At 41.4% G+C, this 25,180-nt stretch overlaps 1 protein-coding gene across 1 annotated transcript in view; it reads left to right on the plus strand.

Annotated features, from left to right (window-relative positions):
• Positions 1-25,180, plus strand: part of NECAB2 (N-terminal EF-hand calcium binding protein 2) — a 298,228-nt gene that overhangs the window by 64,683 nt on the left and 208,365 nt on the right. The window contains exon 3 of the mRNA XM_054049452.1: positions 21,343-21,451. Coding sequence (XP_053905427.1) covers positions 21,343-21,451 — 109 coding nt within the window. The remainder of the gene's footprint in view (positions 1-21,342; positions 21,452-25,180) is intronic.

Here is a 25,180-nt window from a genome sequence, read left to right on the forward strand (position 1 = left end):
CACTGTTCTTCAGTAGGTGCCAAACAACGGACTTTGAGACACCAGCTTTCTCAGCTATTCACACTTGCTTAGCACCAGGCTCACGTAGGGTCTCCAGAACACAAACTTTATCGGCAAGAGTCAGGTCCACACATTTGGAAGTCGGGGCATGCAGAAGAAGTACTCAGCTGCTCATGCTTGGATCCAGGAAACTGATTACAGGGGGGACCTTTCCTCTAAAAAGTTGCTGATAAGTGGGAAGCCTGGTGCCAAAATCTGAATCCTATTAACATTGATGTTAATAGGATGGGATTGGTTCCTGGCAATATGTTGTTATTAACCAGAAGTTGCTACTATCAGAATTGCTATTCAGCGGAATCTACTGCATATTGTAGTAAAATGGCAACTTTGTATGTACCACTGCCCTCTCCTGCATAGTCAGGACTGCTCAGCTGTACCCCACAGATTATAGACTGCTAAAAGAGAGATTCTTCTTTACCATAAGCGAACCTTGGGTTTTCAAGCAGGTGTATGTGACTTCCCCTCCGCCCCCACCCCCCCGCTGTTGCCATGGAGTACTGAGTGCCTGCCATACGCAGAAGAGCACTGTGTGAAGTCTGTAAATTTAGCCAGCCTTTTTGAGCATATGAGCAAATAAAGAGACCTTTAAAAAGAAAAGTGAACTATGGGCCAGATATTCAGGCGAGCTCAGCACTGAAAATTGGGACCAGATTTTCAGCTCCCATTTAGACACCAAAATAAATAGACAGATTTTCAAAAGAGCTCAGCAAGTTGTCTAGAAGTGTTGCGGTGGGAACTGCCACACACTGAGCACTTCTGAAAGTCTGGCTCTTATTTAAGTGCTTGGATGGGAGCCTGAGCTCTCTTGAAAATTAGGCCCAGTTGTGGGAGTTGAAAATTGGGCTCTGAGAGCTGACAGAAATGCCTGGCGAGAGAAACCCAATATATAGCTACAAAATAAATGCAGTGAGAGTAGAGGGGTAACAAGCTTTCCCACTCTGCCTACCTTGACCTGAAGGGAAGACATTTAAGAGAGAGAAAGTGAAGTGTCGTATCCATCATGTTCTTGGCCTCGCTGTTAAGATCGCTTTTTAAAGAGAGTGCTGTTTTTATGATACCTTCTGCGATAGTGGTATTTGCAGTGTGGATACATGCCCACTAGACCCTGGAATGAGACCACCTAGTCATTCTACAGAGTAGGCAACTGAGCAGCTAACAGATGAAGACTGCCTTCAGTCACCAGAGACTTGGCTGGGGGGGACTGGAGACAGTAAAAGACTTTGCTGCAGTCCCCTGAGCCACCCATGTTCCCCATCAATAGGTAGTACAGAGCCAGTTTAGTTTTGGATCCTGCGTGATGCTGAGCTTCCTCCACTCCCTCTGAATTTTAGTGCTTTAGGCTTGAGATGTGTGAGAAGCAACATCTCCAATATAGTCAGAGACAGGGGTCTAGGAGAGGCAAATAATGATAGATTAGTACTTATTTCTGAAGTCCTGCACATCTGCAACATGTAGGGAACATGCAACATGTTAGAGAGAGTCTTTACAGTGGAAACATCTGGCCAGAGGGAAGCAGGGCATCGAATGAGGGGATTCGCATGATTACCATGTGCTATTTCTCTTATACACTTACCTCTGCTCTCTGGGGTACTTTGTAGTAAGCATATGAGATCTGTAACCCTTGCCACCGCTTCTGTATATATCTTTGGCGGGCAAGTCTCCTTTGTCAAATGAGCAAAGAGCAGGATGGTGTTAAATATATGAGAGTTACCCTGTAAAATGTCTGCCAAAAAGTGAAAATTAATGTTAATTTGGATCCAACTCTTAAAGCCCTTTATGGGAAGTGACTAAAGGATTTGGTTGTCACCGCAGTGTTGTCATCCTGCGTTCTGAAACCATCCAGTCTTTGGGAATGCCACCATTTTCCTTGCCTTAGGTAGGCAGCTGACCAACCTTTTTCTGTGATGGCCTCTAGGGAGTGGAAACCATTCCTTCTGGAGCATCTGTCTGTCAAACGCTCTCTCTCTCTCTCTCTCTCTCTCTCTCACTCACACACACACACACACACACACACCTGTTACAAGAATATACATGTACATATTGCTTCTAATGAGATATTGAAATCTAAGGAGGGGTGGCTCTATACCTGTACACAACTAGATGGGTGTGAAACCAGATATTAGGGATAAGTGTGTGCGTTTGTTTGCCATTTTCTTTCAAACTGGTCCAAATTCTTTGTTGCCCTTGCAGAGAAAAGAAGAGCTCTGGGTAAGCTTGAAAGCTTTTCTCTTTCAACAGCAGAAGTTGGTCCAATAAAAGATATTAACTCAGTCACCTTATCTCTGCAATATCCTGGGACCAACGTGGCTACAACAACACTGTATACAAGGTTTACTCTGATCACTTTGTGCCATTCAGTTCTTTGTGGTCTAACTAGTTTCATCTATGCCATCAGGATTGCTTGTTTGGCCAATGTGACTGGTCGGAGTGCTTATATCTAGGGCTGGCCGGAAAGCAAGAGAAGTAAACTAAAGGCCAGATTTTCAGAAGAGCTCAGCGCTCACTGATGGGACCATCAGTACAGGTAGAGTAAGGCTGCTGTACCATTGGAGGAATCCATGTAGTTCTCTTGCATTCTGCACTGTCATAGAGGCTGATTTTTAGTGGCAGATGCTGTCATTGTAAATCATACACTGTGTCTCATCAAGATATATATTGTTGTAGATCAAACTATAGTTACTCCAGCTGCAATGAAATAGCAACATCAAATAGAGCAGATAGAAATGTTCTGAATGAAAAATAGCTTTTTTTCCTAAGTCACTTTTTCATAAGAAATTGTTGACACTCAGTTTATTTGCAGTTTTTCAAATCAATTTTTTTTTAGTGAAGCTTATAAGATAACTCAGACCTATTAAATGTTTCTTAACTATTTTGGTAAATATCAAACATTTTTCAAAACATGAAAAATCCGTACATTTTGTAAAATGAAAACTACAGAATTTTGATTTTTTTTTTCATTTTGGACCAACTTCAATATCAATCAAACATTAACAACAGCATTGCAAGACTATGTATTTCTAAAATGTTGGAATGCTACTTGAGAAGATCTGTAGTTATATCAAAGGTCTTTATTCTTAAGTCAAAGACGTGGAAAGAAGCCCTTGGATTTTGTGTGTGTGTGTGCAGTCGCTTAATGGCAGCTACATCTTCCTGTAGGGCAGATGCTGCTTTTTTAGTTTTCAAAAATCATACTGAAGTGAATGGATGAAACATTACACAAAGATCAACACACTTTACCCTAGGATAAAGTGTAATCTCAATAGGACTGAGATATTCAACTCTTGACTCCGTGATAGCAAGAAATTTCAAGCATAGAATGTGCAGAGGGTTTTGTTTTTAGTAGCCTTCAACTGTAGAATCAAGGAGTTCTCAGGAGCCACCTCTCCTAATATAGGGGACATGTACAAACAAGATTTTCTCCTGTCAGATGTAAAAAGAAATGTAGAACTTCTCTAATCCGAGCATAGAATTAAGAATAAGTTGGCATTTTGGCATCTCTCCAGCTAGGAAACCTGCTAAATATGTGTTGAGAGAGAACACTTTGGTTGCGTAAATGAAGTCAGTGAGAGCCATATACAGTACATATGGTGGGGCAATTTGTCTCTATGCGTTCACTGAAAATAATTGTTTACATAATTTTCTATGACTTGTCGAAGCAAAGATTACCTTCGAAAACAGTTGCTGGTGAAGATTCAGTTCCTGACAAGTGAGTTTCTTGGACAGGGGCCATAGAAAATTTACAGCACTGTAGTTAATTTTAGAACTGCAAGAACTTCTTTGAATGGGAATTTCAAGACGATTGGCTTTCAAGAAATGAAATGTTCATGTGTTCACAATTGGACTACTCAGCTCAATGGTTAAATTGAGGAAGCAAACTATTCACTTCATTGTGGAGGTTCTAATTGGCTACTCAAGTATTTCTTCTATCCTGTCAGTCTCAGTACAAGTAGCTGAATGTCTGATCTTTTTTTTTTTTATAAATTACAATGCAGTGTGTAAACTTTTCCTTGCCTTTTGAGTTAGTAAGAGATCTGCTTCTTTGCATAATTTAACTTGCTTTTTTAATCTCTGTACAGCTTTCTAGTTGAATTGAAAAATGTTGACATCTATAGACACAATATGGATACTATTTCATTAGATTGTCATTCTCTAATCCTCCATAATTTGCTCATCGTCAATATACCCCAACAGTTGCCACATTATAATATCCAAGACACCACTATTATGTCCTATCCCAATCACAGCTGAAGACATTTAGGGATTTAGACACAACTCTTCTGGTTTTGTTTGAAGTAGCAATTCTAATTTATCCCAACTTCAGCTCACTGGAGAAGAGGCAGGGCTGTTGCTGTTTATAACGTTACCTGCCAAGGTTATGAATGGACCTCTCACTTCTATATCAGAGAGGTGGAAATTATTATATTAGAGGATACAGTACAGAGCCTCTTCCCTCCTATTTGTGGTTCAGTCTCCATTTAGGGAACAACCTGTTTTTTTCCCATGGGTAATGGAGGCTCCCTCTTATAACCAAGAGGAAAAGAAGCCATGTGAACAACCTCAGCCTGTATTAGCGGAATCTGTGTGAACATAGACGGAGGTACACAGCTGCACCGAATCTATAACCCAAAGCTAAATTCACGTGGGTTTTAGGATCAGTGTGTATTTCACCCAGCGCTGTTGCTAAAGAATGTGGGACTGTTCTGACCCACACATTCCTAGGGTTTAGTAGTGTGCTGAGCGCTGACCTAAGCGCTGGAAGTATTGGAACATGGCTGTTCCAGTCTGGTCTTGGAGCTGGGAGGGCTGCGCTTCTCCGGATCCTGCTCTCCTCAGAGTTCATAGGGTAGGATTTTCTACAGTGCTCAGTGCTGGCTTAACTGTGCTCCCGTTGGTGTTAGCCTTAAAATAAAAGCTCTTGCCAGTTTTATGGAGCATTCTGATCCTTACGTGCCTTAACTTGAGAATATGGGGAACAGACATTTGCAACACTCTTCTGTTTTACTCAAACATGTGCCTCTTCATTACTTACCCAGGGTCTGTGTGTAATCAGCTGAATGTGGGGCATGGCCCACTCCTTTCATATGAAATATTCATATTCAAACTAAAGAAACAAAGCACGTGAAATAGGCTGTCTAAGGTAGAGCTGGCTGAGACTGTTAAGAGGCTGTTTATCCAGCTGCTTAATAAACATGAGGCTGCAAGAGGGTTGCCTTCAAGAAGTCTGATAATAAACTGGGTATTTACAATGCAGCTGTAGCAGCTGAGATTCCCTAATGTACAATATCTGTAGATGGAGCTGGTATTGCTGACTGTAGTTAAGGTTACCTAACTCCTCTATGCCCACCACACAATCTCTGCTGTTTTTTAAACAGACTAAAAACTATATCGGCTTGTGCACAAATACCCATCAGACTCTTTAATCTTTATTTATCGGACATTTTTAGAAATCCTACTAGATTTGATGCAAACAACTCTTAAGCTTTCTCTCTTTAAGCCAATTTCCTATACCCTTGATTGCATTCCATAGCCACCTCCACTCACAGCATCACAGTTGTACTTCATGTATTGTGACTAGTCTTAGATCTGTTTGGGCCAGGGCCGGCTCCAGGCACCAGCTTGGCAAGCAGGTACTTGGGGCGGCCACTCCGGAGAGGGGCGGCAGGTCCAACTATTCGGTGGCAAATCGGCGGACGGTCCCTCACTCCCACTCGGAGCGAAGGACCTTCCGCCGAATTGCCGCTGCAGATCGCGATCGCGGCTTTTTTTTTTTTTTTTTTGGCTGCTAGGGGCGGCCAAAACCCTGGAGCTGGCCCTGGTTTGGGCCATTTCAGAGAGAACTTGCACCCAAAATTTGATGGGTGGAAAATGAGGTGCATTAGTGATGTTCGGCACCAACAACCCATGCAATTGCAGGGGGCCCTGAGGCAGTGAGGGGCCCCCCTCACATGCTTGTAGTGAAGCTGGAACGTGCCCTACCTGCACAAAATGGCATCCTCCATGTGACATGACCATTTTTCAGCACATGTACGAGGTCACGCAGTACAGAAGGCACCATTTTGTAGAGCAAAATGGCGTCCCCCACACAGATAGCGGTCCTGGAATTGAGCTTTGCAGGTGGCCCCCCTTGGACAAATGCCACCACGGCAGCAGTGCAACATAGTCATCAGCATCACAGCAAGATGATAGCAATGGTTTTCTTTAGTGCCTGGCAGCACAAAGCTCTGTTGCACTGTGATCCTCCTACTGGGACCTCATAAGTGTCCACCAACCAAGCTTGGCTTCTGCTAGTGTCCCACCATGGCCCTCCCAATATTTCCATTCAGCGAAGGTTCCAGGGATTTCAGGACAAAACTAACCATACAAAGAAGTGGAATGCTTTAAACTGTACAGCCACCAGGCTACCCAGATGTATTTGAGCGGTATGCTCATTAATTAGCATAGATGCTTTTGTTAGTTCTTACAGTAAATTGTCAGAAGTTCTTCAGCTATTGGCTTGCAAGGGAAGGGTTAACTCCCCTCTCAGCAGAGAAAGGGGTGCAGCTTTCTATCCTTGTTGCAGGGGTTGCTAGGGAGCCCAGCTATAAGGAAAATCTGGCTAGGCTCAGCTGGAGGAAACTAATACGTCCCAGGGGAGAGTAAGAGGACTGAGCTCTGGAGAGACGTTATGTAACATAGCCTGACACACGCACGCGACAGCTGCTCCTCTGTCCTCCCCATTAAGAAGGGGAATCCTTGCCTGTAACATGCCCCTTTTCTCCTGTTTTAGGAGTGAATGGGCCTGACAGCCCCATTTCAGCTACAATGAAACCTGTCTTAAATTACCAACAAAAATCAGTTCTAAAGTAGAGGTGGTTTCTTTTTACTAAACTTACATTGGAAACCTGGGAGGGGCTTTACAGCAGTGGTGGAGGACAGGTGTAGATTTTGGCCTCATAATGCAGCAGAGAACTATAAGTTTCAGCTGCCTTTCCCACATGGTACTGAAGTAGGGTCTTCAAAAGTACCTATTATAATTACTGGGGTGTCTGAGCTCCAGACATGAAGTAAACACAGTGAGAGTTGCTTGGGAGAACAGCTGATCGTCCTATTCAGTTTAGTGCCCTTAATTTGACAGGGATGTCAGTTCTGCAGCATTTTCTTTGAGGAATGGTGAAGGTGAAAGAGGTATCTTGAAGCATGCCCAGAAATTGGTGAGGAACTGTCTAAGGTGGTGTGGCAGAGTTTTGGGCCTGCTGTTAAGAAGGCTTTCCTCCTCCCTCCCTACATCAGGGTTCTGACAGGCCAAGGTTACCAGAAGATGACATCTATTGTACAAGATTCCTGAAGAGAAACCTGAGCATTCTTGTGTACCCCTTTGTACATTTGTACAAGAACCTCGAAAAGTAGATCAGGGAGCATGAGGAGCTAGCACATAATGGAGTGTGAGCATATGTTCTCTCTGGCTCATCCTATTTAGAAGATGGTCTGCTTTACTGAATACTAGTTGTAGCTTCTTAGTAAATTTTTGTCCGGGCTAAGGAAGAGGGAGCTGCAATAATCTAGCCTGGTCTGATGAATGTGTGAATTATTGTAGGCCCTGTCTTCATCCATGAGGCATGGATGGAGTCACTTTGTTTACTGGAGATGGGGAAAGAAGTGCTTTTGATGACTGCTATTTGTTTCCCCAGAGACAGTGAGGCATCCAGCATAAGCTAGAAGCTGAGATGTTGAGTGCTGGAGGGTTTGTGCCCTCAGTCAAGAGTGAGGTATAGTGTTTACCAGTTCCCCAGAGCATGTGCCTCTTCTCATTAGCATCTCTTTGGTTTTTCCTTGGGGTTTTTCTTGTACTGCTATGTATGAGAGAGCAGTACAGCACTGAAGGGAAAGGCTACACAGAACCGTTTAATCAACACATAGCTGGTAATACAGCTATAATTGTACCCTTTAACATTGCCCTTATATATCGAATGGGGGTGGTGAGAGGACTGAGCTCTGAGATGCTACGGGAATTCCCTTACCTTAAAGCTCAGAGCAGTTGCCAATCATGACTTTGGGCCTTCTGGAAAAGGATGAATGAAGACAGCTGAAAGACGATGTCTGCTCCTGCATGGTCTTTCAGCAGCACCTTAAGATGGACTGTGTGTTGAATGAAGCTGATAAGTAAAGTAGAATCAGCATGGTCGTCTTGCTTCTGTCCATCACCATGCAGTGGTCATACATCAGTGCAGCCAGAGCTTCATAGGATGCCTTCAGTGCCCTGACTTGAAGCGAAACTTGGAGGATCCAGGATGTCTGCCCATTATGAAGATGCTGGAGTCAGTTTGCTAACACCTTTTTAATAATCTAGCCCAGGGGGGTGAGGTTGGAGAGTGGGCACAAGTTATCATGGTTGTTTGTGTCAGGTACTCACTAACTGAAGCAGGATGGACTCTTGCATGTTTCAGGGTGTCTGGTGGAATGGTTTACCTGACGGATATGTTGAATTTGTCAGTGGACGGTCCCAGGTGTCACTTGGTTGCCTGAAGCAGTTGGCAGAAGGCCTTTTGCTTACATTGCAAGTGGTACCAAAGATTCCTGGTCTCATCTCTGATACTTTCATCTGTTGACCTGGCCAAATCTGACTATGTGGTTAGTGTACAGTGCAAATTTGGGCTCAGGGCCACAGACCATTTTCCCCAAGCAAGATGATGTGCCACACTTCCAGCAGGGCACATCTGTGAGATGAACCATTTTGCATTGCAGCAGCAGTAAAATAGCCATGGTCCAATCTCGGAGCATACTGTAACTTTGGATGGATGGCAGTTTGGGGGGAAATTCCATTAAAAGCTACATGGGGAAAAATGGTAGAACTGATGAACAAAATTAAATATGTTTCTGTGATTCCCAGAACTCCTCTGTTTATGAATATCCATAAATGGCTACCTCTGAGGTGAATTAATTCTAGCCTTAGTGTTTCCTCAACACATGAGCACACACACTGTTGCTGTCACTGCTCTGGCATTCAGTAATTGAATGTAGTTCTCAAAATGTTAATACATTCCTTCAAAACCTTTCTTTTCCATTTGGTTCACAGGATGCAGTACCTCTTATTCCGAATATTAATTGTTGAGTTCCTAAAGGAGAAAAGAAATGTACTATTCTCTTTTAGCCGTGTCCTCATTTTTTTCAGATTTTGCCATCAAAATGAGAGGCAGTTGCTGATATGAAAAGTGCTTACAACCAGGCTTGAGCTGAGATTCTCATTGCTGTAGAATTCAGTGTTCTCTTATTGACCACAAACTGTGCTGTCCTTGTGCTTTATTTCCACTTTAGACCAAATATTTAGACAGGCTGTCATTAAAGTGTGCAGTTTGAATGGATTCTTATCATGGTAGGCTCGTTGCTGTTTTTAGATGCTGAGGTTCAGAAATCTGAAAAAAATGAACTGACACAAAAAAGAATTCCGGGACAGAGGAATCAGTCTGAAGTGATATTCTCATGGTGGTACAGGCGCAGAACTTCACACACAGTAATTCCTGTAAGATGATAAATAGGTAATTTAGGTCTATATAAACCATCCTTTTAACCAATTTTTTTTTTAAAGTCAGAGATTCGTACATTCCAGGGTCAGATGGGACCACTGTGATCAAATATCTAGTTTGACCTTCTGTGTTACACATGCCATAGAACTTCCCCAAAATAATCCCTAGAGCAGATCTTTTTGAACAACATCTAATCTTGATTTTAAAATGGTCAGTGATGGAGAATCCACCACAACCCTTGGTTAAATTGTTCCAATGGTTAATTACTCTCACCATTGAAAACTGATGCTTTATGTGATATATCAAGGTGCAGTCCAGACCACTGAGGGGTGTTGTCACCCCTGCCCTGCCACCTTGCATGCCTTACAATACTTTGATGGTGGTAGCTCCCACCTTGGCCTCCCACAAACAGCATTCCAGAATGCAAGTCTCACCCTGAGTGTCTGTGTGTAACTGCAGCCTGCCAGCCACACTTGGGTTATGGTCTCACCTGCCTTGGTTACACTGCAAAGGGACCCCTACACACTCTAGTCCTAGATCTTCCCCCCAAATTGTATGTCTTGTAATGCCCATCCCTCTCCTGGACAGTCCAAATATATTAAGTCCATTGTTCCTTTAAGGGAATAATATACACCAGTTTATCACCTTAAATGGAGTTATCCAAACACTTTAATTTAAACAACCTGGATTAGATAAAACAATAAAACAAGTTTAACATCTACAAAGAGAGATTTTAAGTGAGTACAAGTTTCAGTCCCTCTTTGAAAAAAGGATTTCCAGTTGAGAACCAAGAGACAGGAGGCCTGGTGGAAGAAGGAGACCTCATTCTGTTTCTTTGCTAAGATGCAGATCTCATTGTCCCTGCCCCCCCACCCCCTTTTTGCCAAAGAATGGCCACTTGTTAGGTGATGTTCCATCAGCTTTGTTGACACCTGGCTGGGCACCAGCTTGCCCTTTGTCTTTGAGTAACTAGTTTAACCACTTTCCAGATGTATCTGGGAAACACCCTTTAGCCATGAGTTCAGCTTATGTTCATAACTTTACACAAAAAGTTCCTACATGCATTTTACCATGATGTTGATTAAGTTATGAGTTTTCAAAGGATACCTCACAAGGCATGCCTTGTACAAAGATTATTACAGTAGTGTGTAGGGTGTGAATACAGGGGTGCATTCCGTCACATCTTATTTCCAGTCTGAATTTTTCTAGCTTCAACTTCCAGCCATTACATTATTATACCTTTCTAGGCTAGATTGAAGTGCCCATTATTAAATAATTTCCCCCCAAGTAGATACTTATAGACAGTAATAAAGTCACCCCTTTAACCTCCTGTTTGTTGAGCTAAATAGATAGAGGTTTTTGAGTCTATCACTATAACACATGTTTTCTAATCCTTTAATCATTCTCTGAATCCTCTTCCTGTATCAACATCCTTCATGAATCGTGGGCACCAGAACTGGACACAGTTTTCCAGCAGTGGTCAAACCAGTGCCCGATACTGAGATAAAATAGCCTCTTTACTCCTACTTGACATTCCCCTGTTTATGCATCCCAGGATTGCATTAGCTCTTTTGGCCACAGCATCACACTGAATATCACAGCTCATGTTCAGCTGATTATCTGCCATGACCCTCAAATATTTTTCAGAGTCATTGCTTCCCAGGGTAGAGTCCCCCCATCCTTTAAGTATGGTTTGCGCTCTTTGTGCCTAGATGTATACATTTACATTTATCCTTATTAAAAAGCATATTGTTTGCTTGAGTGCAGTTTACTAAGCAATCCAGATTGCCTTGAATCAGTGACCTGTCCTCTTCACTATTTACCATTTCATTTTTTATATCATCTGCAACTTTATCAGTGATGATTTTATGATTTCTTCCAGGTCATTGACAATAATGTTAAATAGCACAGGGCCAAGAACCAATCTGCGGGACTTCACTGGAAATATACCTGCTCAGTGATGATTCCGCATTTACAGTTACATTTTGAGACCTATCAGTGAACTAGTTTTAAATCCATTTAATGTGTGCCATGTTAATTTTATATCATTCTAGTTTTTAATCTAAATATTGTGTGGTACCATTGTAATGGAATGTGGGGGAGTCAGGGCCCTGCACCACCCACTTCCTGAGATTCACCGTGACTCTCAACCAGCCAGAAAAACAGAAGGTTTGTTAGACGACAGGAATACAGTCCAAAACAGAGCTTGTAGGAACAGGAAACAGGACCCCTCAGGCAGGTCCATCCTGGGGGGTAGGGAGCCCAGATCCTAAAGCTGGGCCTCCCTCCGTTTCCCCAGCCAGCTCCAAACTGAAAAACCCTCTCCAGCAGTCTCACCCAGCCACACACCCCAGCTCCTCCTCCAGCCTTTGTCCAGTTTCCCTGGCAGAAGGTGTCACCTGGCCCCAACCCCTTCCTGGGCTCAGGTTACGTGCTCACGTATCATCCCTCAAGTGAAGTCACACCCTGATATCCCACCACCATCTAGCACCAATGCAGACAGTACCAGTAAAATTCCCATGCAACATTCCCAGGTCAATACTCCCCACTCCCTACTCTGTCACAACCACATCAAACACTTTACAGAAGTCAAAGTATATTATGTCAACACTATTATTTTAACAACAAAACTTGTAATCTTATCATAAAAGATATCACGTTAGCATGACAGGATCTATTTTTCATAAACTCATGTTGATTTGTATTAATTACATTACCCTCCTGTAATTCTTTATTAATCAAGTCTCCTAACACCCAGTCCATTATGTGGCCCAGAATTGGTGTCAGGTTGTCAGGCTTATTACTTGTGTCATCCCATTTATCCTTTTTAAAAATTGGCACATTAGCTTTCTTCCAAACTTATGGAACTTCCCCAGTGCTACAAGACTTATTGAAAATTAGCCTTCATGGTCCAGTGAGCTCCTCGGCCAGCTCTCTTACAACTCTTGGATGCAAGTTATCTGGACATACTGATTTAAAAATGTCTATCTTTAGTAGCTGATGTTTAACATCCTCCAGAGATAGTAATGGAATGGAAAGACTGTTATCACCATACGATGAGACTATATCACATGTTTTTCTCCCCAGCTGCAGAACAGAAATATTTATTGAGCACTTCTGCCTTTTCTATATTATTGTTAAGTCTACCATTTCCATCTGTGATGGTTGTTGGGGTACTCAGAACTCTGAGTTATCCCCTGCCTCCAGTGTGGGGGAGTCTTGCCTGTGCGTGGCTGGGTGTCAGTTTCCTAACACTGCCAGCCTGTCAGTCACTTACCTACCTACGGTACCTATCTATATGCAGTATTAAAAATAACTCTAGATCACTTATAATTCTGTGAAGACAAAAAGTTTTGATATGGGGATAAAAGTTGAGAAGCAATGTAGGAATGTTAACAGACATTGCTGGATCCTCAAACTATTTCCAGTGAGAGCCAAGAATAGTTTGCCAATTACAATGGAATTATTCACTTCCCCAGATGAAGCCTTAAACTATGGACTGCCAGCCATGTGCTCTTGGTAGATGAAGTATTACTCATAATGCTAGATGGGAACTGGGGCTTAAATCACTGTTCACCATCTAGGCTGACTGATGGGATCATTATTAACTGAAAGTTGCTTTCTTTCCATTTTTTGGAGGGAGGAAAAATGTTAACTCTTGAAAGAAAGGGATGCATTTGTATGTTCTGAGCTAATTCCTCATTTTATCAATTCTAGGAGTGATTTTAATTGTTTGTTAAATCCAGTTTTGCACAACACAATTCTACATCCTTTGCTGTGTCTACAATTTTGGACACAAACTCCTTGCCAGAAAAAGGTATTACGGTAGCAAAATAGGCCCTGCAGACATAGCTTTGTTTGATCAGCTCTGTATTTATATAACAAGAGCAGTGCTTTAGAAATACCGAAGACAGACCATCCTTGATTAACTAGGGTATTCTGCTAGAAATGAATTAAAAAAAACCCTTTCATTTGCCATATGCATGTTATTTCTTCACAAGCCTTGGGACTGAATGCATGGTGGGAGGACAGATGTTTCTCCTGTAAAGGGAAAAATCCTCAGGCAGCATATTAAAGAATATTCATGGAACTGGATAGCCGCACACTTCCCCACATGGCATGTTGCTGTTCTTTTCCATCACATTTTTATAGCCATCACCAACAGAATGATTCATTGGAGGATATATTGATAGCCTTTGTGACACACATTGCAATTTCCTGCAATATCTTTGAAAAATCTTAATGAATTAAGTGTATGTATGTTTGGGGTCCCTGGTATTAAATGAATGATTTATGTATAATTATGGGCTGGGGTTGTATGTAACCTCTCTCTCTAGCGGGAAGATGAGATGTAACTGTTGGGAAGTGTTATGAGCTTGAAAGGACTATATAGAATAATGATCAAGCCAGGAATGGACTTTTGTGGCAACCAGTGTCAAGTGGTTTGCCTGGGGAATCTCTAGGGGGAGATGAATGCAAATTCCCCAGTTCCGGTTATGCAAAAACCCAGCCTTTTGAAGCTATGCCCAGAGGAGGGGGCCATTGTCTGCTGATCACCTGTTCCTGGAGTCTGAAAACCACAGGGCCAAACTGTACAAAGGAAAATCTAACCCATTCAGAGAGTGCCAGTTCTGAGTTGAGGCTGTTACGAACTTGTAACCAGAGAAAAACCCCTTTGTGGAGTTTGAAGGACTGACTCCTATTAGATCCCTTGTTGGAGTTGGGAGGTGATCTCTGGTAAGCTTATTAGCATGTGTGTTCTTTTATTGGTTTTAATGTTTTCCCTGTAATGCTTTCACCTTAAGAATAAATGTGCTTGCCTAGAAAGGGCTCTGGGGTAACTCAACTGCTGGCGACTACTCTGTTCAAAAGCCTTCAAAGAGACAGCAAAGCACAAGCTGTTTAGGCCGTCTGGCTTGCTGGGAGCGTCATAGTGCAGGTAGGGAATGGTGCAGCCTGGAAAAATCCTGCTCAGGAAGGACAGGGATGTGAGTCTCTGCCCAAGAAAGGTGATGGCTGATGAGCTAGGAGCCTAAAGGGGGTGCCTTTGGTGGACCCCAAGCGGGAAATATAAGTGCAGTTGTCCTGAGCTGTGACAGCCATGTCTCACGCTGCAGGCATTCAAAGAGATGCTTGGGGATAGGTAATTTGGTACATGGCAGGCAGAAAAACCAGTTGGAGGTATCCTGAAGAAAGAATTATTGCATTAGTACAGTGGTATACTGTACAGTATGAAGTAGAAAGCAGCTCTGCCCTCCATACACCTTAATTATGAAATAGGGGAAGTTTGATGTTTTATGTTCTTGGGGCTACAGCTCTGACTGGATGAGTGAGAGTCGGGAGGCTGGAAGGACCATCAAAAATCTGTGCTAACAGCAAGAAAGGAAAGACTCTTTTACAAAGAAGATAATATTAAATATAGACATTTGGTTTTAAATGTGAATGCTTGCATTGTCCATCAACTATTGTCCAGGGAAGTAAAAAGTTTAGCATTGATCTGAATAGAGCTAAAGCCCAACTCATTACAAACTGCTTATGAATCTGTCCTTCTGGGAAACTACAATTCTAGAGAGATAAGATACTTTGATTTCAAACATTCAGATCGACACATCAACTAAATTAGTGGCAGTGACTCCATTCATCAACATTAAGAGAAGCACACAAGCATACTAGGGCTCTCAAGCAATTAAAAAAATGAATCGCGATTCTAATAATAGAATACCATTTATTTAAATATTTTAGGATGTTTTCTACATTTTCAAATATATTGATTTCAATTACAAAACAGAATAAAAAGTGTACAGTGCTCACTTTATATTTAATTTTGATTACAAATATTTATACTGTAAAAAACAAAAGAAATAGTGTTTTTCAAATCCCCATTACAAGTACTGTAGTGCAATCTCTTTACCATGAAAGTTGAACTTACAAATGTAGAATTATGTACAAAAAATGTCATTCAAAAATAAAACAATGTAAAACTTTAGAGCCCACAAGTCCACTTAGTCCTACTTCTTGATCAGCCAATTGCTCAGACAGACAAGTTTATATACATTTGCAGGAGATAATGGTTCCCACTTCTTGTTTACGATGTCACCTGAAAGTGAGAACAGGTGTTCTGATGGCACTGTTGTAGCTGGTGTCATAAGATATTTATGTGCCAGATGTGCTAAAGATTCATATGTCCCTTCATGCTTCAACCACCATTCCAGAGGACATGTGTCTATGCTGATGACTGACACATGTTCATTTTCATTATCTGAGTCAGATGCTACCAGCAGAAGGTTGATTTTCTTTTTTTGTGCTTCAGGTTCTGAAGTTTCTGCATCAGTTTTTGCTCTTTTAAGACTTGTGAAAGAGTGGTCCACACCTTGTTCCTCTCAGATTTTGGAAGGCACTTCAGATTCTTAAACCTTGGGTCAAGTGCTGTAGCTATCTTTAGAAATCTCACATTGGTACCTTCTTTGCGTTTTGTCAAATCTACAGTGAAAGTGTTCTTAAAATGAACAACATGTGCTGGGTCATCATCTGAGACTGCTAGAACATGAAATATATGGCAGAATGCGGGTAAAACAGAGCAGGAGACATACAATTCTCCCGAAGGAGTTCAGTCGCAAATTTAATTAACATATTTTTAATGAGCGCCATCAGCATGGAAGCATGTCCTCTGAATGGTGGCCAAAGCATGAAGGGGCATAAGAATGTTTAGCATATTTGGCATGTAAATACCTTGCAATGCCGGCTACAAAAGTGCCATGCAAATGCCTGTTCTCACTTTCAGGTGACATTGTAAATAAGAAGTGGGCAGCATTATCTCTTGTAAATGTAAACAAACTTGTTTCTCTTAGCAATTGGCTGAATAAGAAGTAGGACTGAGTGGACTTTAGGCTCTAAACTTTTATATTTTTTTAGTGCAGTTATGTAACAAAAAATAATCTAAGTTGGTAAATTGCACTTTCACAATAAAGAGATGGCACTACAGAACTTGTATGAGGTGAATTGAAAAAAATATTATTTCTTTTGTTTATCATTTTTACACTGCAAATATTTGTAGTAAAAATAATATAAAGTGAGCACCGTACACTTTGTATTCTGTGCTGTAATTGAAATAAATATATCTGAAAATGTAGAAAACATCCATAAACATTTTTAATACATTTCAATTGGTATTCTATTGTTTAACAGCATAGTTAAAACTGCGAATAATCAAGATTAATTTTTTTAATCGCAATTAATTTTGCTAAATTTTGGAGGACTTATGGATTGCCTGGTCATCTTATTTCCATGACGCATTAAAGAAAATGAGAACTCTGATCATATGCTCCATAATGAATAGACATTTGCTATAGATTCCTCAGGATTTTACGTTGAGGTGGAACTGTAACACCTATATTGAAGCCGTCTTATTATGACCCCGTCTTTTCAATTATTTATAACTTTGGCAAACTTTTTAGGTTAAAATTGTCTTTGGTCTTTGCCTGAGATTGATTTTTTTTTTGGGCGGGGCGGCAAAGCGTGAGTAAAATGAGTTCTTTTATTTCTAAAGAGAATATTGAAAAATAGGTAACTTGCTAATGTTACATTATTTCCCAATCAGGCATCTTTAATATTGCCAATTCTAAACTTTTGGGTGCTCAACTTTGCAACCAAAGATGTAGGAATCATTCAGGGAAATTCTATGGCCTGTGTTATGCACAGGGTCAATCTAGATAAAAATGGTCCCTGATGGTCTTAAAATCTATGTAAAGTAGAGTTACTTTAATGTAGATTTTGTATGTAAATGTAATTTTTATGTCACAATATTAATCAAAGGTGGGGACTTACTTTAAAGGTGGAAATGTCCCATATCCCTAAACAATAACTTCTACAGAGAAGAATGTAGGCTAAGTGGAATTCTAAGACATCTGATATCATTCTGATATACACCTCTACCCCAATATAACGCTGTCCTCGGGAGCCAAAAAATCTTACCACGTTATAGATGAAACCGTGTTATATCGAACTTGCTTTGATCCACCCCGTCCCCCCGGAGCGCTGCTTTACCGCGTTATACCCGAATTCGTGTTATATCGGGTCGCGTTATAGCAGGGTAGAGGTGTATTACATCACAATTCATTTGGAGAACCTGTATCTCTTGCACACAGGAGCATGTAACTAAAGGCAAGCTTCTTATATTCTTATCCATTCTTTGGTAACTTAGCAAATTTCTACTTTGTGCAACTTGCTTTTCTATGACTTTCTTGATAAGACTGTTACTAGAGTACAAAATCTTCAGAATACATCAACTCTTATCTTTACTTGTAAAGGTTGCAGAAGCGGGATATTATTACTGTGTTGGCCAGTCATCTTTGGCCAGGATTTTCTAGCATTTTAATTTTAGCTTTCAAATCCTAGCATGGTTTTGCTTTCTCTTATCTCTGAGCTCCTCTCTCTCTCTCTCTCTCTCTCTCTCTCTCTCTCCAGACATTCTTGTCTACTGTGCTCTAGCGACATACAACCTAAGGCTGTTTTACAATTATAGATATATAGCTCAAGGATTTTTTTTTGTTACTCTGGAACACTTTCCCTGGCGTATTTTTGGATGTGGGTTCAAGTTTGCATTAAATAGTGACCTCTTTTCATGGGCTTTAGACTGATTTGTGTTTTATTGTATTGTAGTTATTTGGAGGTGGGTGAGGATTTTAAATAATGTTTAGTTCCAGGCTTTTCACCCTCTTCTTGTCAAATTCCTCCAAAAATCCCACTTCTTCTGGGAGGTCCACAAACAGCAAAAGTAAAATAACTCTCAGCTCCTCCTTCCTTTAGGTCTCTCTCTGTCCTGTCTTAGGATCCTTAGGCCATCTGTATGCCTGTTTTGTACAGCACCATATGTACCTTCAGCACTTCAGTAATATGCTTACATTATGATAAGCTATTGTTTTATTCCTCTCAGATTTCCCCCTAAACATACTCATTCAACCAGGTAGGCAGCGCTTTAAATAACCCAGTAACACTGAATTTGAAGTGATATGAACTACTGTCAAAAAATTGCTACCTACTCCTGTGTTCCTAGCCACATGCTTCAAAATCTTTGGATCAGGAATCAGGAAAGCAATATGGCACCACTTAGAATTTAGACACTTAAGTTTAAGTGGGAAAAATAGTTTGTGACTTAAGAAATCAAGTAAAAGTGAAATGAGACATTCTCTTCTTGGAAAACATAAACTGGCTGAAGAAAATCACAACTGTTTTTAAGTAAGCTTGCATCAAAATAGCTTTTTGGGTGTGCTGATTGAAAGTAAACTGTAAATGACATTAATGGGTTAAAATAATAATGTGTGCCCAGTTTTACTTTGCTTCCTTCCCACTAATGCTGCTTGAAATTGCTCTGGTGGGAAGGTGATTCCGCTTGACCTTTGTCCAGCGGGATATTATTGAGGCAAACAACCACCTAGTAAGTTTTACATATAAGAACAGCCTCTGCTGTTTATACTTGCTGGGATAAAAAGGTTATTTATCTCTATGCTTCAGGGCATAAACTATTTTAAGACCATCAGGGACCATTTTTATCTAGATTGACCCTGTGCATAACACAGGCCATAGAATTTCCCTGAATGATTCCTACATCTTTGGTTGCAAAGTTGAGCATCCAAAAGTTTAGAATTGGCAATATTAAAGATACCACATGAGTTGGGCCATTGATCAAGTCTGATGCTCCAAGAGGTAGAGTGCTGGTTAATACGGTCCATCTTTGAAACATGGACACTTTCATTTTCAATGATGATTCATCTACACAAAGTCCTTTTCCACTGAGACTTTCATTCTTGCCAATGAAAATATCAAAACCTGAATAAGTCTGCTAACTGCTGCTGAGCGTTCCCAATATCTAGAGATCACCTCCTGTTCTGCTGATCTTTATGGAATGGGAAATAGAACAATTACAGCTCAGCCCAGGTCTGCAAAAAAAAAAAAAAAAAGGTTGAAGTCTAAATTTGAGCCAAATCTAGAAGCCCATAGTCGTTACTTGGGCAACACTCCCATTGAAATGAGTGAAGGTTTTGGGTAAGGACAGAATAAAAGCTAAATTGGGAATTCAGCATTTGGCCCGTTAATTGCAGCCATTTTCCGTAGAACCCTACAAATATAAATGCTTACCCCAAGATTGATTTTCACGTCCCTTCTCCTCTCACCATCTTTTTATAATCACCAATAAAATAGATACCTTATGCCAAATTAATTACAGCTCTAAATTAATTGGCTGCAGCCCATACATACTGCATGATCGCTTGGAAGCCCAGATATGTAGTTCAGCAGCTCCACGCTTTATTTGTTTCGAGCCAGAGTATGTTCACCTGTGTATGTGGCGAGTCAGCTAACTTCGTCCTCCAGCATCATTTCCTGAAAGAGAAGCAACATGGGTTTTAATTGATTTGATTAAATAATAAATGATACATTCTCGTATCTCGACCTAGGCAACATTTCCAGCCCATAAATCTAGGGCTATGAAAGGAAGAGCTTTTAAATAGCGTATAAATTGCAGTAATTCCTCCACCCAAGGCACTGTTGTACAACAATGTTACATTATTAGTTGCTGTCTTCTAGTACTGAACAGGGAACTTTAATAGAATAACTAAAACATTGTTATCCCTTAAAGCTACTGTGTCTCCATCCTTGCTTCACTGTAGACCGTTTTGTACAGGAGATTTCCCCAGCCCCTCACTATTTGGCTTCCTGCTACAGATAGGAAGAAACCTTCTCACAGTGCTTAGTAAGGGAGAATCTCTCAGTTTCATAGCTAGGCTTGAACCTTTGTTATGTCAGGGAGCTGTCTTACAACTTTTCTTTCCTTACATGATTGCACATCTGTCTCTCTTCCCTCACAGCCTTTTAAATAGATCCCCCTCTGCGGCAGCTAACCCCACCCAGGGAGCCCGCCCTAGCTCACCTCGGCTCCGCCTCCTCTGCTGAGCACGCCGGTGCCACTCTAATTCTCCTCCCCTCCAAGACTTGCGGCCCTGATTGGAGGAGAATTAGAGCAGGGGCTGTGCGCTCAGCAGAGGAGGGAGAGAGGTGGTGATCTGGGGCGGGGAGCGGTTCCCCTGTGCACCCCCCTCCCCCCCATTACTGCGGGTGACCCTCCCCGCACCCCTCCGCCCCAGTTCACCTCCACTCCACCTCCTCGCCTGAGCAGGCTTTTAGGCGCCCTCAACCACTAGGCGCCCTAAGCGGCCCGCTAGTTTGCCTAAATGGTTGCACTGGCCCTGCTTCAGGGGGTTGTCAAGTATTTGAATCTTCTGACTTTCGTTTCTGTACTGCATTGTGATGATGAGCCTGAAGCATATAAACCAATAAACTGTGAACATTTTCCTCAAATAGAGCTGCTTCGTTCTCATGCTGGTATAAGGTTTCCCTTTTTAAAATGGCATTTGCTTTCAAGCTTAGCTCCACAGCTGCCCATCATAAGTTCCCCTTTAACTTGGTAGCTCTGGCTTTTGCACATGCCTCAGCACCATAACCATTAAATATCTGTCTGCCTTTGGCAACCTTCTTCTCAGTCTTTGTAATGCATTTGGCCCTGCTATCTTAGATACCTCCTGTTTGAAAGCCTGTACCTCCAAAAACAGCCATGTACCAAAGGAACTTTGTAGTGGTCAATGTGTTGATACTTTACAGGACAGATACTCGGAAATTCCAAGAATTCCCCCCCTATATCTTTAAGCAGATCATGACCTTGTATTTCATTTGATTGTGCTTTCCCTTCAGTAATCTTTTATTCTTAACACTGATATCTTGCCATTCACAGATGATGGGAAGTTGTCCTTGGAGGAGTTCCAGGCTTTTTTTTCAGATGGGACTCTTAATGAAGAAGAACTTGAACAGCTCTTTCATACTATTGACTCAGACAACACCAGGTAAGCATATGAATCTGTGTCGATTGCTTTCCCGCTGACATAGATTTTAGGATTCTTGGTGTGCAACTATTAAAGTTTTGCTTCTTAAAAGATCTAAACATGTGTAAAGTGTACTGTGATGGATTTCCTCTGCCAACCTAGAGGGGCTTCATTTCTTCAGGGTTTTACCTCCCATGATGAAGACCATTAGGGCTCCTTGTTCTCCTGGTATACGTTCAACACACTTCCTGAAGCACAGTCTCTTTCATGAAGATCTCTGAAATTATACATTTTGAATAATAGGGACAATCAGATAACCTTTTGATTTTTTCATTGCTTCTAGAAAGCTTCGCTACGACTATCTAATCTAGCTATCCTGATCTGTCTGTGAGTTTCTAATGCAGCTGTTATTAGAATCATAGGCCTGGAAGGGACCTTGAGAGGTCATCTAGTCCAGTCCCCTGAACTCATGGCAAAACTAAGCATTATCTAGACCATCCCTGACAGGTGTTTGTCTAACCTGCTCTTAAAAATCCCCAATGATGGAGATTCCAGAACCTCCCTAGGCAATTTATTCCAGTGCTTAACCACCCTGATAGTTAGGAAGTTTTTCCTAATGTCCAACCTAACCTCCCTTGCTGCAATTTAAGCCCATTGCTTCTTGTCCTAGCCTCAGAGGTTAAGAAAAACAAATTTTTCTCTCTCCTCCTTTTAACAGCCTTTTATGTACTTGAAAACTGTTGTCAAGTCCCCTCTGTCTTCTCTTTTCCAGACTAAAGAAACCCAATTTTTTCAATCTTCCCTCATAGGTTATGTTTTCTAGACCTTTAGTCATTTTTCTTGTTCTTCTCTGGACTCTCTCTAATTTGTCCACATCCTTCCTGAAATGTGGTGCCCAAAACTGGACACAATACTCCAGTTGAGGCCTAATCAGCGCAGAGTAGAGTGGAAGAATTACTTCTCGTGTCTTGCTTACAACATTCCTGCTAATACATCCCAGTGTTACACTGTTGACTCATATTTAGCTTGTGGTCCATTATGACCCCCAAATCCCTTTCCGCAGTACTCCCTCATATGCAGTCATTTCCCATTTTGTATGTGTGCAATGGATTGTTCCTTCCTAAGTGGAGTACTTTGCATTTGTTCTTATTGAATTTCCTCCTATTTACTTCAGACCATTTCTCCAGTTTGTCCAGATCATTTTGAATTATAATCCTATCCTGCAAAGCACTTGCAACCCCTCCCAGCTTGGTATTGTCTGCAAACTTTATAAGTGTACTCTCTATGCCATTATCTAAATCAGTGGTTCTTAAACTTTTGTACTGGTGACCCCTTTCTCATGGCAAGCATATGCGTGCGACCCCCCATATAAATTAAAAGCACATTTTAATATATTTAACACCATTATAAATGCTGGAGGCAAAGCGGGGTTTGGGTTGGAGGTTGACAGCTCATGACCCCCATGTAATAACCTCACAACCCCCTGAGGGGTCCCGACCCCCAGTTTGAGAACCCCTGATCTAAATCATTGATGAAGATACTGAACAGAACCAGACCCAGAACTGATCCCTGTGGGACCCCACTCGTTATGTCCTTCCAGCATGACTGTGAACCACTGATAACTACTCTCTGGGAATGGTTTTCTAACCAGTTTTGCACCCACCTTATAGTCGCTCCATCTTGGTTGCATTTACCTATTTTGTTTATGAGAAGGTCATGCGAGACAGTATCAAAAGCTTTACTAAAGTCAAGATATACCACATCTACCGTTTCCCCCCATCCACAAGGCTTGTTACCCTGTCAAAGAAAGCTATCAAGTTGGTTTGACACAATTTGTTCTTGACAAATCCATGCTGACTGTTACTTATCACCTTATTATCTTCTAGATATTTGCAAAGTGAGTCCCTAGTTATTTGCTCCATTATCTTTCCGAGTACATAAATTAAGCTGACTGGTCTGTAATTCCCTGGGTTGTCCTTATTTCCCTTTTTATAGATTGGCACTAGATTTGTCCTTTTCCAGTCTTATGGAATCTCTCCCATCTTCCATGACTTTTCAAAGATAGGCGCTAATGGCTCAGTCAGCTCCTTGAGTATTCTAGGATGCATTTCATCAGGCCCTGGTGACTTGAAGACATCTAATTTGTAAAAGTAATTTTTAACTTGTTCTTTCCCTATTCCCTACTCTACCATTTCATGATCACTTTCCCCTAAGCTGCCTTCCACTTTCAAATTCTCAACTAGTTTCTCCCGATTTGTCAAAATCAAATCTAGAACAGCCTTGTTGTTATACAAATAAAGGATGGCATCATTTGTAATCTTGTCTTTACAGCACTAAATCTTGCCGTGTCACTTTCACTTCAACTGTGTCTGTTTCATCTCAGTACGGTTGCTCCCATTACATTATGACCCTAAAGCCCCAGCACTGAGAACTCCAGCACATTGAAAGAAACCCCTTTATGCAGGGTGAAATTCACCCCACTTAAAGCCCCTCAAGTAGAGCTACTGCATCTCAGCATTTCTGAAATCAGGCAAGTACTTACATATAGATTTAAGAGCTTAATTTTAGGCTCCTGTTTTTGAAAATCTTGGCCTATAATATTGTACCTCTATAAAGGAGGCTCCATCCTGCAGGAGAGTACATTCTTGTGTAAGGGACAGTGAAGTTGAGCAGAGTCACATAGGCCTCCTGAGGTGCAGGTTCCCAAGGATGCTGATGGTTGGCTGTATCGTGAAATATCCCTCACTTTCCTTAGGTGGACTTTGAGTTTCCTGATTGCCAGGAGGCAATCTGGAGGAGATGCAGTATGGAAAACTAGCCGAAGTCTGATCATGACACAGATGCTGCATTTAAGGGGACTTTAGGTTCCAGCTCTTTAAATCTCTGTACTCTGGAAAATATAAGGTAGAATTGTGCAAGAAGGCTGGGAGGGAGGCCGCAGTCTCATCAAAACAGTTGGTGGTTCTGGCAAGCTATTTCACTTGAATTTGATACCAGGTTTGAAATTGCATCTGGGTGGATAATGAGGTTTAGATAGAATTCAGGGTTTGGATTTGTCTTTGGCAGCATTTGGGTCCTGCAGTCACCAATTCAGCTTAAAATAATCTATTTAAGCCATGCAGTAGCCCTATGAAGTAGCAACAGAGGGTCCTGTGGCATCTTTAAGACTAACAGAAGTATTGGGAGCATAAGCTTTCGTGGGTAAGAACCTCACTTGAGCTTATGCTCCCAATACTTCTGTTAGTCTTAAAGGTGCCACAGGACCCTCTGTTGCTTTTTACAGATTCATACTAACACGGCTACCCCTCTGATACTTGACACCTATGAAGTAGGTGAGTTTGTATTACTATCCCCCTTTCACCGATGGCAAAACTAAGAAAATTGATGGAGTGGAGTCCAGACCCTGTCTGTGTAACTGCAGAATAGCTCCACTGACGTCTCTGGGAATTGCTCAGGCAAGTAAAGTTACTCATGAGCTTAGTGTTTTCAGGCTCAAACCTTATTTGTTTGAAAAGGTTTCAGTTTAGGAAATCTAGGCATGTGTAGTCTTTAAAGATCCTATGAATTTTTTTTAACATGAATTGGGTTAGTGATCTTGATGGCCAAACTCTAAATTAGCTATTTGCATTCTGCCTACCCCACTTCCCCCTTTTGGTTTCAGCTGATTGTATTCTTCACTTTCTGTACTGAAGTTGTATGTTGTGAACTACTGAACAGCTGCCAGGCTCCTCTTCAGAGGTGGCTGTCTTA

The sequence above is a fragment of the Malaclemys terrapin genome, chromosome 14, assembly GCF_027887155.1.
Source record: "Malaclemys terrapin pileata isolate rMalTer1 chromosome 14, rMalTer1.hap1, whole genome shotgun sequence".
Classification (NCBI taxonomy): Eukaryota; Metazoa; Chordata; order Testudines; family Emydidae; genus Malaclemys; species Malaclemys terrapin.